General features: G+C 37.3%; 1 protein-coding gene across 1 annotated transcript in view; it reads right to left on the bottom strand.

Annotated features, from left to right (window-relative positions):
- The window catches only part of ALS2 (alsin Rho guanine nucleotide exchange factor ALS2), a 77,500-nt gene that overhangs the window by 53,735 nt on the left and 11,562 nt on the right, over positions 1-12,203 (bottom strand). Inside the window, 3 exon segments of the mRNA XM_032860067.1 lie at positions 1,362-2,299; positions 5,220-5,374; positions 6,553-6,632. Of these exon segments, the coding sequence (XP_032715958.1) occupies positions 1,362-2,299; positions 5,220-5,374; positions 6,553-6,572 (1,113 nt within the window). The 5' untranslated portion in view covers positions 6,573-6,632.

The raw sequence follows: 12,203 nt of genomic DNA, 5'->3' as shown, positions 1-12,203 counted from the left end.
GTTTATTTCACAAAAGTGAGATACTTTCTCAGTTATTTCTGGTCAGAGGAGAAAAAACTTGTCCTAGACTATATAAATTCCTAGTGAATTAGCTAAGACACTATTTACAAAAATTGAATTAAATTTAGTATAAACAGACATTGCCAAAATTAGCATAGGCAACAAAAATTTACATTGTTAACAAAATAAATCCAAATGAAAATGCTTCAATAATTTAATAATCAAATAAGTGTATACAATAAATTTTTACCTTCAAATTTAATAAATTAGAACGACTTCTAAAAAGTCAAAGTCCAAATTTTTATAAGCATATTCAAGTCTAAGAATGTTCTATGTACATTCCTATTAAATCATTACTTTTGTGTTTAGATTTTAATAGTATCTTTCTCCAAACAGCTTATTCTTAATTTTTAAAAAAATCAGATATCCACAAGGTTCGATGAGTAAACTGTGAAATAAAAACTGTTTCTAAAAATACCTGTAAGCCATGTTCTCATCCTGACAGAGTGAAGAACAAAAATAAAGAATCAAGAGATATGTGGTTTCAAAGGCCCGAAAAAACACCACGGGATAGTTCTTATAGGACTAGAGGTTTTTGTTTTGTTTCATTTTCTTAGAGTTTTGGTAAGAACAAAACTGAAAGGCTTACATGAAGAGTAAAAAACAAATTATCCTTTTAAAACAATTTGTTTAATCAGGGAGGCTCAAACTTTACTGTATGCTACTGGTCAACAGCTTTTCTCCATTTACACGTTTTTAAAATGAGAATAGTTCAAATAAAATGAAGAAAACATTAATCCCTTGTCCCACAACAAAGCCCAGTAAGGACTACAGGTATATGCTGAAAAAACTTCAAACAACATGTAACACCAGGAGTTTGTTTGTTTGTTTTTTAAATCTGCCTATAATTGAGGGATTGACCATATGGCAACTTTCCCTGATAAAAAAGGAAAGGACTACTCTCTACAGAATCTGGAGTCATACAAATACAAGTGAGATGAATCTCTGTGAATGTATAGTTATATTAAAAGTATTCGGGGGGCGGGGGGGGGGAACAGTATTCAGGAGCCTAGCAAAATTTAGTATAGTTAGCCGTGGGAGAAAAAGTACTAGAAAAAAATAAATGAGATTTTGCTACTTAGAAAAGAAGCCCAGCATGACATCTTTCGACATCTTTCAACCTCTTAAAGGGTAGAATTTGAACATAAAGAGTAACTTTGGATTAACCCGGGTTTTCCCTTATCTAGGATTGCATGATAAAAGAGATTTAAAGTCAAACCCAAGACTTAAGCATTTTAAAGTTGCTAAAGAAAAACTCCTAACTCCAGAAACACCTTTATATTATAAAATTTAGCAGGTACCTGAGATGGCACTGGCTTTTCGCCGTTCTCTGAGTTCTCTCTTACTGAATGATCTGAGAGTTTTGCCATGTACTCATTCACTGCCTGAGTATCAGGGCACGACGGTACATTTCTGGCCGAAGAAATTTCAGTTGCTCCCACGACGTCTTGTTGGGAGGAAATGGCATCACCACCCGTGGTCTGAACATTTCCAACATTCGTGTCAGTAGAAACAGGCAGATCCTTTCCTACAACCGTGTTCTCAAACACTTCTCCCTGACTGTCAAGGGTTTCAGTGCAGGGGCTGATGGCAGTGCTGGCCTGGTTTTCTGCCTGGGATTCTGACAGTGTCACCCCTAACGGGCAGCAGTGACTGTCTGATATAATCACATGGTCTTCTTTGTCAGTCATAGTAATCAGGAGTTGGCTGCACTGGTTGCATCTTTCTGGGACTGGCTTCAGATCCTGGGAAGGGAGGCACTGCACAAGGGCCAAGCTGTGGAACGCACCACAGGCAACTTGTAGCACGACTCGGCCGGCAAGATGTTCCACCTTTTGTGGCTTTGTCACCGGGAAGGAGGTGGTAATGAGACCCAACTGACAACCAGTACCCCATGCCCAAATCTCTCTGCTTATTGACAAGGCCAGTGTGTGCTCCTCACCACAGGCCAACTGCAAAATCCTGACCGCTACCAAAGAACTGGTCTCAGAGTCAGAAATGCTGACAGGATTCGGTTCTGGAACATACTGCTGGTTAGCTACTGCACACTGGCCTGCAGAGTTCTCCCCCCACATGTACACTATGCCACTTTCCGTCACTGCTCCACTGTGGAAACTCCCTGATGCCACGGTAACAACATATTGTCCAACCAGGGCATTTTCTAGAATGGGGCTATTCAGACAAATCTCTGCTGGTTCACTTCTCCAGGGAAGCGTCCCAAAGCTGTAGACCTCACCATCTGAATGTTTAAAAAAAAAAAAAAAAAAGGGAGTTAGTGAGTTAGCTAGAAATCTTACCAGCAAATTTTTGGCTCCTCTAGGTTAACAAAATAGGGCTGGTTTTTGTTCTGTTTTTAACTTTCAAAAGCGTAGTTGTAGAGATTTTAGTTCAAGCATGTAATATCCCACATTTATTCATCTTTTAACAAGTACCATCTTTTAATATTCTGAAAAATAGTGAGAATTTCTACCAACTACAGGAGGGTACTTTCAAATGAAGCATTCTTGCTCCTCATCCTACAAAGTCCTATATGGATCCACTACTAATGGCTGTCAATGCGGGCTACTACAGGAACAGATTCCAAGTGTTCAAAGACAAACTAGTGACTATAAGATAAAATGAGAAGAGGACAAAACAGATACATTCGTTAACATCTACAACATTCACGGCTACTTGAAAAAGTCAGAGCAGCAGAAAATTATGCCGTAGCATAAAAATATCAGAGATTCATTTTGGCCAAAACTAAGAAACCAGCTTTATACTTCCAGGTTGTATGAAAGCACCACTGTTAAAAGACATGGCTGTCTTTGTGATGTGTACAGTATCATGTATAATTTTAAACGTTATATATCATATATATTGCGCACTATACAGCATTTCTAAGGTGCCATTTGTTTAAAAAGTAAATCACAACAAAACGAAGCAAAAAAACAAACAATGATAAAAGCTATGATAGCTCGCTTTAGAATGAAGGGCAACTTGGCTGGCCAAGGGCAACTTAGCCATGGGTTTTGAAAAATACTAAAACAAGCCCACTATTCCTTCTTTTCCATATGACCAGGGACTCATCCATTTTTTTTTTACATTAATAAAGAAATAATGAAGTAGATTTATAGTAGTATTTTTTTCCCCACAAAGCAGCAACTGAGCTGATAATGAAAAAAAAATGCATTCTTTAGCTTTGGCCTATTATTTATATAAAATATATTTATATACTCAAATTAACTAAAGCAAATATATTTATATACTCAAATTAACTAAACAGAACATCTACCTAAGAAAGAACACAATAGTGGCTAGAAGGAAGACATGAGCTTTTAGGAATTTCCAGTTTGGATAGAGTATTGAGAAAATCAGCTCACTGGTTAAGATATTTAAATTTTTCTTCCCAAGTGATACAGCGATATACACTTGCAACAGCTCACCAGCTCTTTCAATGAGTATCACTCCACTAGAGAGAGAAATCGAGCAAAGAAATGGATATTCAGACAACTCTTCCCTTTTTTCAACCTGGAATACCTCAAAAATAGTGATTCAATGAAGTGTCCTCACTGAATTATGAGCTGAGAGTCAAACTGAATAGAAAAAAAGAACTTGAAAATTTCCAACATTCCATCAGTAACATTTTCTCATCTGAAAAAGATAGCACTGGAGATCTTTTTGCTATTTCAAACTACACACTTATGTAAGATTTCTTTTTCGTAGTTTTTTTTTTTTTAGAGATTTATTTATTTGAGAGAGAGAATGAGAGAGAGAGAGAGAGAGAGAGCATGAGAAGGGGAGGGTCAGAAGGAGAAGCAGACTCCCTGCTGAACAAAGAGCCTGATGCGGGACTTGATCCCAGGACTCCAGGATCATGACCTGAGCCACCCAGGCACCCTGTAGCTTTGACACTTAAAACCAGGACACTGCTTAAACATGAACAATGATAGGCTATTCATATATTTTTTAAATGTTTCCCTCAGTTATCCCACTTAAGGTATGATTCTAGAGATTTAAAGATCATGTTCATGAATGGTTCCTAAATATCTTACTGAAGGGTAAATAAAACAACAGAATTCCCCTTACAGGTGCTTGAGAATGATATATTTTGAAGCCCCCAGAGCAGATAGTGATTGAATATAGTTCACATTTTTGCAATAAAGCTTTTTCCAAATTCTGGCCTAATAATAGGAGTATTCTATATTATTATAGTAAAAGTGATATAGTAATAAACAGGCTGAAAGAAATTCATGTTTACCCCACAAAATTACCAAGGTCAGAGTTAAATTTGCCTTGTAGAATTTGTCTTCCCTTAGTTCCTATGAAGAAAATAGCAAAGCATTACTGAATACTTAATAAATGCTTATGGAATTGAAATTTAGAAATTAATTGATGGCAGTCCTGGCTCAAGCCAAATTTGCCATGACTGAGTTGTTAAACTGCTGTCAAAATTAAAGGCAACTCTCTCTATAAATTGTAGCTTCTGTTCCTATCTGTTATAGATTTATAGATTTCATTACATGTTCTTATAAGCTGCTGTTTATGCCTGAGAAAAACCGTACTGACGCAGAACAGCCAAGCAGCATAAAAATCAAGCTTTGAAATCTGACTCTGAATCCCAATTCTGACTCTGACACTCCAAGAGCTGTGGGGGCTTGGGGAAATCATTTCACCTCCTGACCTTCAGCTTCCTCATCTGTGAAGCGGGGACACCAAGAGTGGCCTGCCTCGCAACATGGTTGTGATGACTCGGCGAGGTGGTACAAAGTGCCCGGTGCCGTGCCCGGCACGCATGGTTGTGTAATAAACACTAGCTAGTATGAGCATGATTCTTCTGATACATTTAATGAACAAAGGCACAGCAAAAGAGTTTCTGAATAGGTAATCGTTCCACAGTTAATTCTTCATTTCTTATTACTATAAAATTTACAAACTGTAATTCTCCGTTTTATGCTAGATATGATGGATCTTAAATTTAAGAACTAATCTGATTTTTGACGAAGGGGGTAAGAACATATTTTGAAAACACAAAGAGTATAGGCTCCAACAATCTTCGTTAAGCATCTCTGATATCCAGTAACTCTCTTACCTGATCTCACACACACGGGTACTGTTAGCACTTCAGTGAGTATTTGTTAAGCGAAAGAACCTTTTAGTGAAAAGGTTCTTTTCAATACCTTCAGTCAGAAGAACTCCATGCTTCACTCCAAGGGCTGCTTGAAGAACAGTCTTTCCTCCCCAGCCTGGCAGTCTCTCTGGTGTTACAGAATAGGATCCTGCCTGCCACACATGGACCAGGCCTCTTTCTTTGGATCCTTCTGCTTCTGTTGAGCTACAAACATTAAGAAAAATAGCTTAATTGGTCCTGCAATTAAAACTGTAATTGGGGGTTTCTTACTAATTTCATTAGATCTGTATCTTTTACCAGCGCATGGGTGACTGGGTCAGATCGCTCAGCACCTACCTTTGGTTGGGACACAGGAGCAGAGATAAAGCAACTATTTACAGACAAGGCTTGAGGATAATCTAAACCCACAAATCACTTCTCTCTAAGAAATAAACAAAACCTGGACTATTTTTTGACATTTTAGAGTTAATAGCACAAAATTTTAAGATTCTACCTTCTCCATTTATTAAATCATAATGTAGATAATAAAGTTGTAACATGTCCCAAGTTGGGGTCTTATTTCAAAATTTTAGTTTTGAACATGCTAAAAAAAGTATTTGGTAAGGAATAGAGATCCATATTTTACTTTACACTGAGTAAGTTCTGTAATTGTTATTAAGCTTTTTAAGAATCAAATTTGTATCAGGAACAATAAAATCCTTCATGCTTTACTCATGTTCTAGCCCAAGAATTCTATCCATGTGATGATTCTGGTTCAAAGGACACAAGACACAAAGCTTCATGATAATAACCATACCATAACTGCCTACCCTTTGAAGAAAAAGGTCTATTAAGATATGCTGTGTTTCCTTTATAGCAAGTCTCCCTCTGTTGCCACTGATGATACATTCTTTTTTCTAGAACACTGATGCTAATTTTAATGAGGCACAGAAAGTTTTTTGGCTTTATTTATTTTATAATACCTATAAATTCTCTGCTTTTGCTAAGTAATATTCCTCTCAGTTATGATTAGGCATAACCATGGTTATATGAAAGGAGAGCCACAAACTCAATCCCGTTTTCTAAGGGTAGAAGAGGATTATAACTAATAAAGCTATGCCTGAAAACCTGAAAGTATTTGTGAGAAAAAATGACTTCAAAAGCTTTAAGATGATGAAGACACTTTCTGCCTTTTTACAAGCACAAGAAAGAAACCAGCAACAAAGCTTATCACTAATCAGTTTTATTATAGTATCTTTCTCTCTTTACCAATCAACATAAGCATCACTATTCCTACTTAATAACCACAAACGATAAAATTAAACCAAAGAGAAGCTACACATATGTGGAATAGCTTGTTGTGTTTTCCTAGAAGAATAAGGTAAAAGAAGAAATGCTTTTACCTTCTCTTCTTTGAGTCCATCGGTCAGGAGGAGCACTCCATCACCAAATCATTTCTTCTTTGTGAAAAGTATATAAAGACCTAGACGGCAAATACAGGTAAGCACAAAGAGCAACGAAAGCATACGGTGCTACTTCATTCCTCAGATTTAAAAAAAAAGTGGGGGGGGGCAGCTCTCTAACAAGTGCACATTCACTAGGCAATAAATATGCAGTGAAACTATTTCAACTATTTCATATCCCGCCTGCCAAAGTCGAATATCTAGACTGAGCCTGCCCACTGAGCTTTTAAAAATGCCTGCTGACCATCTAATGTAACGTCAAAGGAAGACCAGACTACCTACAATTAAGCTGTACTTTGTCAGGCATTGGATTTTATTTTTTTATTATAAATAAGGAAGTTCAATCCGAAAATGTTTTCTTACTCATTTCACACACGTTAAGGGTTACTTTTAAAATGCTTCTGGAACACATGAACATATAAACACCAATTAAGTAAGAAAGAATTTCTAAAATCTCTTCAGTAATGTATCAGATTCAAGCAGTTTTGATTTACAGTTTTCAGCAATGCACACAAAAAATTACATTATTAAGGTTAGAAAGATTTCTATTTATTAGGACTAGGAGTATTTTCCTCAAATCAACCTCAACTCGAAACCATAGTACAAAAGGCTGGAGAAAATGGGGTTTTAAAATATCTGTTTGTTTCAAAATCCACCATTAAATAATAAAGAGCTATATGAAATTACGGTACAAATATCATGACCAATCAGTTTAGAAATTCAGTGTTTAATAAAGAGACAGAAATATAAATAAGCAGACAGAAATGCTCAATGCATTTCAACCAAAAATTCGTATTTTTAAGGGCACCAAAACTCATGAAAATACATAATGGCAATGAGGTTTTGTTTGTGTCAACCATAAAAACACCAAAGCCAAATTTATGATTTTCCTGCAAAGGATATGGCATGGTCACTGTACTCTGAAAAGAGCCCATACCAGCAGGAGTGATGTAAGACCCATCTGTTTACTCCAGGTTGCCTGTGAATTCTTACCGTTTGCCATCTGTGTATCTGGAGGAAATTACTCTCTACCTAATGCTTATTTTAGAAAGATTTTGAATCATTCAAAGTTGGACGAAGGGTAGCATGTAAATAAAACATATACCTGAATAGATTTAATAAGTGCTATTAATTTAATAAATGATTTTTAAATAACTATGATTATTAAGTGGTACTACGCCTTGTGTGTGATAATAATTAACCATTAGGAAAATGTATAGTTCATAGTATACAGAGAAATTCTTGAAGACAGATCTAACCCGTGTTTATGCTCCCTTGATTGAAGTTAAGCACTACCCAGCACAAACCAGAGAACACATCCGGGAGGGTGTGGAAGTACACACACGAGCACACTCTGCTTCCATCACTGACTGACTGAATGTAAATTGAATTTTATCCTACTGCCTGACAATCAAAAATGTTGAGACCCTTTTGGTGAAGTGAACAAAACAGTCAGTCTTTTCCCTCTTTTAGTGTTACATTTTTTTAATACAGAGTTTTGTAAAAGTAGATTTCATCTTTTGCCATATTTTCACCACCACGCATTTTTCCAAAGCCAAATGGAATTAAAGCCAGAAAAACTGTTTTACAACTCCATTTTGTTACTTACTATATATGCTAGGCAGAATAATGGTCCCCAAAGATGCCCACCACCTAATGCCAAGAACCTATAAATATGATTGTCTGTTTTGTGTGTGTTGAGTTTGAGGAGTTCTTTATAGATCCTGGATATCAACCTTTTGTCTGTACTGTCATTTGCAAATATCTTCTCCCATTCCGTGGGTTGTCTCTTTGTTCTGTTGACTGTTTCCTTTGCTGTGCAGAAGCTTTTGATTTTGATGAAGTCCCAAAAGTTCATCTTCGCTTTTGTTTCCTTTGCCTTTGGAGACATATCTTGAAAGATGCTGTGGCTGATATCGAAGAGGTAATGTGATGCACCCAGTTTTATTTTTGTTTTTCAACATTTCCTTAGCGATTCGGGGTCTCTTCTGATTCCATACAAATTTTTGGATTATTTAATCCAGCTCTTTGAAAAATGCCGGTGGAATTTTGATCGGAATGGCATTAAAAGTATAGATTGCTCTAGGCAGTATAGACATTTTAACAATGTTTATTCTTCCAATCCAAGAGCATGGAATGGTCTTCCATCTTTTTGTGTCTTCTTCAATTTCTTTCATGAGTGTTCTGTAGTTCCTCGAGTACAGATCCTTTACCTCTTTGGTTAGGTTTATTCCCAGGCATCTTATGGTTCTTGGTGCTATAGTAAATGGAATCGATTCTCTAATTTCCCTTTCTGTATTTTCATTGTTAGTGTATAAGAAAGCCACTGATTTCTGTACATTGCCATCCAAGCCTCCTTCAAAAAAATTGAAAAATCCAGAACACACCAGCTGTCTCTACACCTTAAAGAACTGGAGGATCAGCAACAAATCAAACCAACTCCACACATAAGAAGGGAAATAATCAAGATTAGAGCTGAGATCAATGAGGTAGAAACCAGAGATACAGTAGAACGTATCAATGAAACTAGAAGTTGGTTTTTTGAAAGAATCAATAAGATCGATAAACCATTGGCCACACTAATCCAAAAGAAAAGAGAGAAAGCCCAAATTAAGAAAATTAGGAATGAAAAGGGAGAAATCACAACTAACACCACGGAAGTAGAAACAATCATCAGAAGTTATTATCAACAGTTATATGCCAATAAGCTAAGCAACCTAGATGAAATGGATGCATTCCTGGAAAACTATAAACTCCCAAAATTGAACCAGGAAGAATTGACAACCTGAATAGACCGATATCTAGTAACAGGATTGAAGCAGTGATCAAAAACCTCCAAAAAACAAGAGCCCAGGACCTGACGGATTCCCTGGGGAATTCTACCAAACGTTCAAAGAAGAAATAACACCTATTCTCCTGAAGCTGTTTCAAAAAATTGAAGCAGAAGGAAAACTTCCAGACTCTTTCTATGAAGCCAGCATTACCCTGATCCCCAAACCAGGCAAAGACCCTACCAAAAAGGAGAATTTCAGACCAATATCACTGATGAATATGGATGCTAAGATTCTCAACAAGATCCTAGCAAACAGGATCCAACAGCACATTAAAAAGATTATCCACCATGACCAGGTGGGATTCATTCCTGGGCTACAAAGACGGCTCAACATTCGCAAATCAATCAATGTGATAGAACAAATTAATACGAGAAGAGAGAAGAACCACATGGTCCTCTCAATTGATGCAGAAAAAGCATTTGACAAAATCCAGCATCCATTCCTGATTAAAACACTTCAAAGTATAGGGATAGAGGGAACATTCCTGAACTTCATAAAATCTATCTATGAAAGACCACAGCAAATAACATCCTCAATGGGAAAAAGCTTGCAGCCTTCCCGTTGAGATCAGGAACACGACAAGGATGCCCACTCTCACCACTCTTGTTCAACATAGTATTAGAAGTCCTAGCAACAGCAATCAGACAACAAAGAGAAATAAAAGGTATCCAAATTGGCAATGAAGAAGTCAAACTCTCTCTCTTCACAGATGACATGATTCTTTATATGCAAAACCCAAAAGACTCCACCCCCAAACTACTAGAACTCATACAACAATTCAGCAACATGGCAGGATACAAAGTCAATGTACAGAAATCAGTGGCTTTCTTATACACTAACAATGAAAATACAGAAAGGGAAATTAGAGAATCGATTCCATTTACTATAGCACCAAGAACCATAAGATGCCTGGGAATAAACCTAACCAAAGAGGTAAAGGATCTGTACTCGAGGAACTACAGAACACTCATGAAAGAAATTGAAGAAGACACAAAAAGATGGAAGACCATTCCATGCTCTTGGATTGGAAGAATAAACATTGTTAAAATGTCTATACTGCCTAGTGCAATCTATACTTTTAATGCCATTCTGATCAAAATTCCACCGGCATTTTTCAAAGAGCTGGAGCAAATAATCCAAAAATTTGTATGGAATCAGAAGAGACCCCGAATCGCTAAGGAAATGTTGAAAAACAAAATTTTTGTTTTTGATCGGATTTCAAGCTTTACTACAAAGCTGTGATCACCAAGACAGCATGGTACTGGCATAAAAACAGACACACAGACCAGTGGAACAGAGTAGAGAGCCCAGATAGGGACCCTCAATTCTATGGTCAAATAATCTTTGACAAAACAGGAAAAAATATACAGTGGAAAAAAGACAGTCTCTTCAATAAATGGTGCTGGGAAAACTGGGCAGCTATATGTAGAAGAATGAAACTCGACCATTCTCTTACACCGTACACAAAGATAAACTCAAAACGGTTAAAAGACCTCAACGTGAGACAGGAATCCATCAGAATCCTAGAGAAGAATATAGGCAGTAACCTCTTCGATATCAGCCACAGCATCTTTCAAGATATGTCTCCAAAGGCAAAGGAAACAAAAGCGAAGATGAACTTTTGGGACTTCATCAAAATCAAAAGCTTCTGCACAGCAAAGGAAACAGTCAACAGAACAAAGAGACAACCCACGGAATGGGAGAAGATATTTGCAAATGACAGTACAGACAAAAGGTTGATATCCAGGATCTATAAAGAACTCCCCAAACTCAACACACACAAAACAGACAATCATATCAAAAAATGGGCAGAAGATATGAACAGACACTTCTCCAATGAAGACATACAAATGGTTATCAGACACATGAAAAAAATGTTCATCATCCCTAGCCATCAGGGAGATTCAAATTAAAACCACATTGAGATACCACCTTACACCAGTTAGAATGGCCAAAATTAGCAAGACAGGAAACAACATGTGTTGGAAGGGATGTGGAGAAAGGGGAACCCTCTTACACTGTTGGTGGGAATGCAAGTTGGTGCAGCCACTTTGGAGAACAGTGTGGAAATTCCTCACGAAATTAAAAATAGAGCTTCCCTATGACCCTGCAATTGCACTACTGGGTATTTACCCCAAAGATACAGATGTAGTGAAAAGAAGGGCCATCTGTACCCCAATGTTCATAGCAGCAATGGCCATGGTCACCAAACTGTGGAAAGAACCAAGATGCCCTTCAACGGACGAATGGATAAGAAAGATGTGGTCCATATACACTATGGAGTATTATGCCTCCATCAGAAAGGATGAATACCCAACTTTTGTAGCAACATGGATGGGCCTGGAAGAGATTATGATGAGTGAAATAAGTCAAGCAGAGAGAGTCAATTATCATATGGTTTCACTTATTTGTGGAGCATAACAAATAGCATGGAGGACAAGGGTAGTTAGAGAGAAGGGAGTTGAGGGAAATTGGGAGGGGAGGTGAACCATGAGAGACTATGGACTCTGAAAAACAATCTGAGGGGTTTGAAGGGGCGGGGGGTGGGAGGCTGGGGGAACCAGGTGGTGGGTATTAGAGAGGGCACGGATTGCATGGAGCACTGGGTGTGGTGCAAAAACAATGAATACTGTTATACTGTTACGCTGAAAATAAATTTAAAAAGTTTAAAAAAAAAGAATCTTATAAAAAAAAAAGAACCTATGAATAACTTAGTTAGTTAATGGCAAAGGGGAACTCAAGTTGCTAATCAGCTGA

This window comes from Lontra canadensis, unplaced genomic scaffold (genome assembly GCF_010015895.1).
Source record: "Lontra canadensis isolate GAN:19392208 unplaced genomic scaffold, GSC_riverotter_1.0 scaffold18, whole genome shotgun sequence".
In the NCBI taxonomy this organism is placed as follows: Eukaryota; Metazoa; Chordata; class Mammalia; order Carnivora; family Mustelidae; genus Lontra; species Lontra canadensis.
This window is presented reverse-complemented; position numbering and strand designations above follow the sequence as displayed.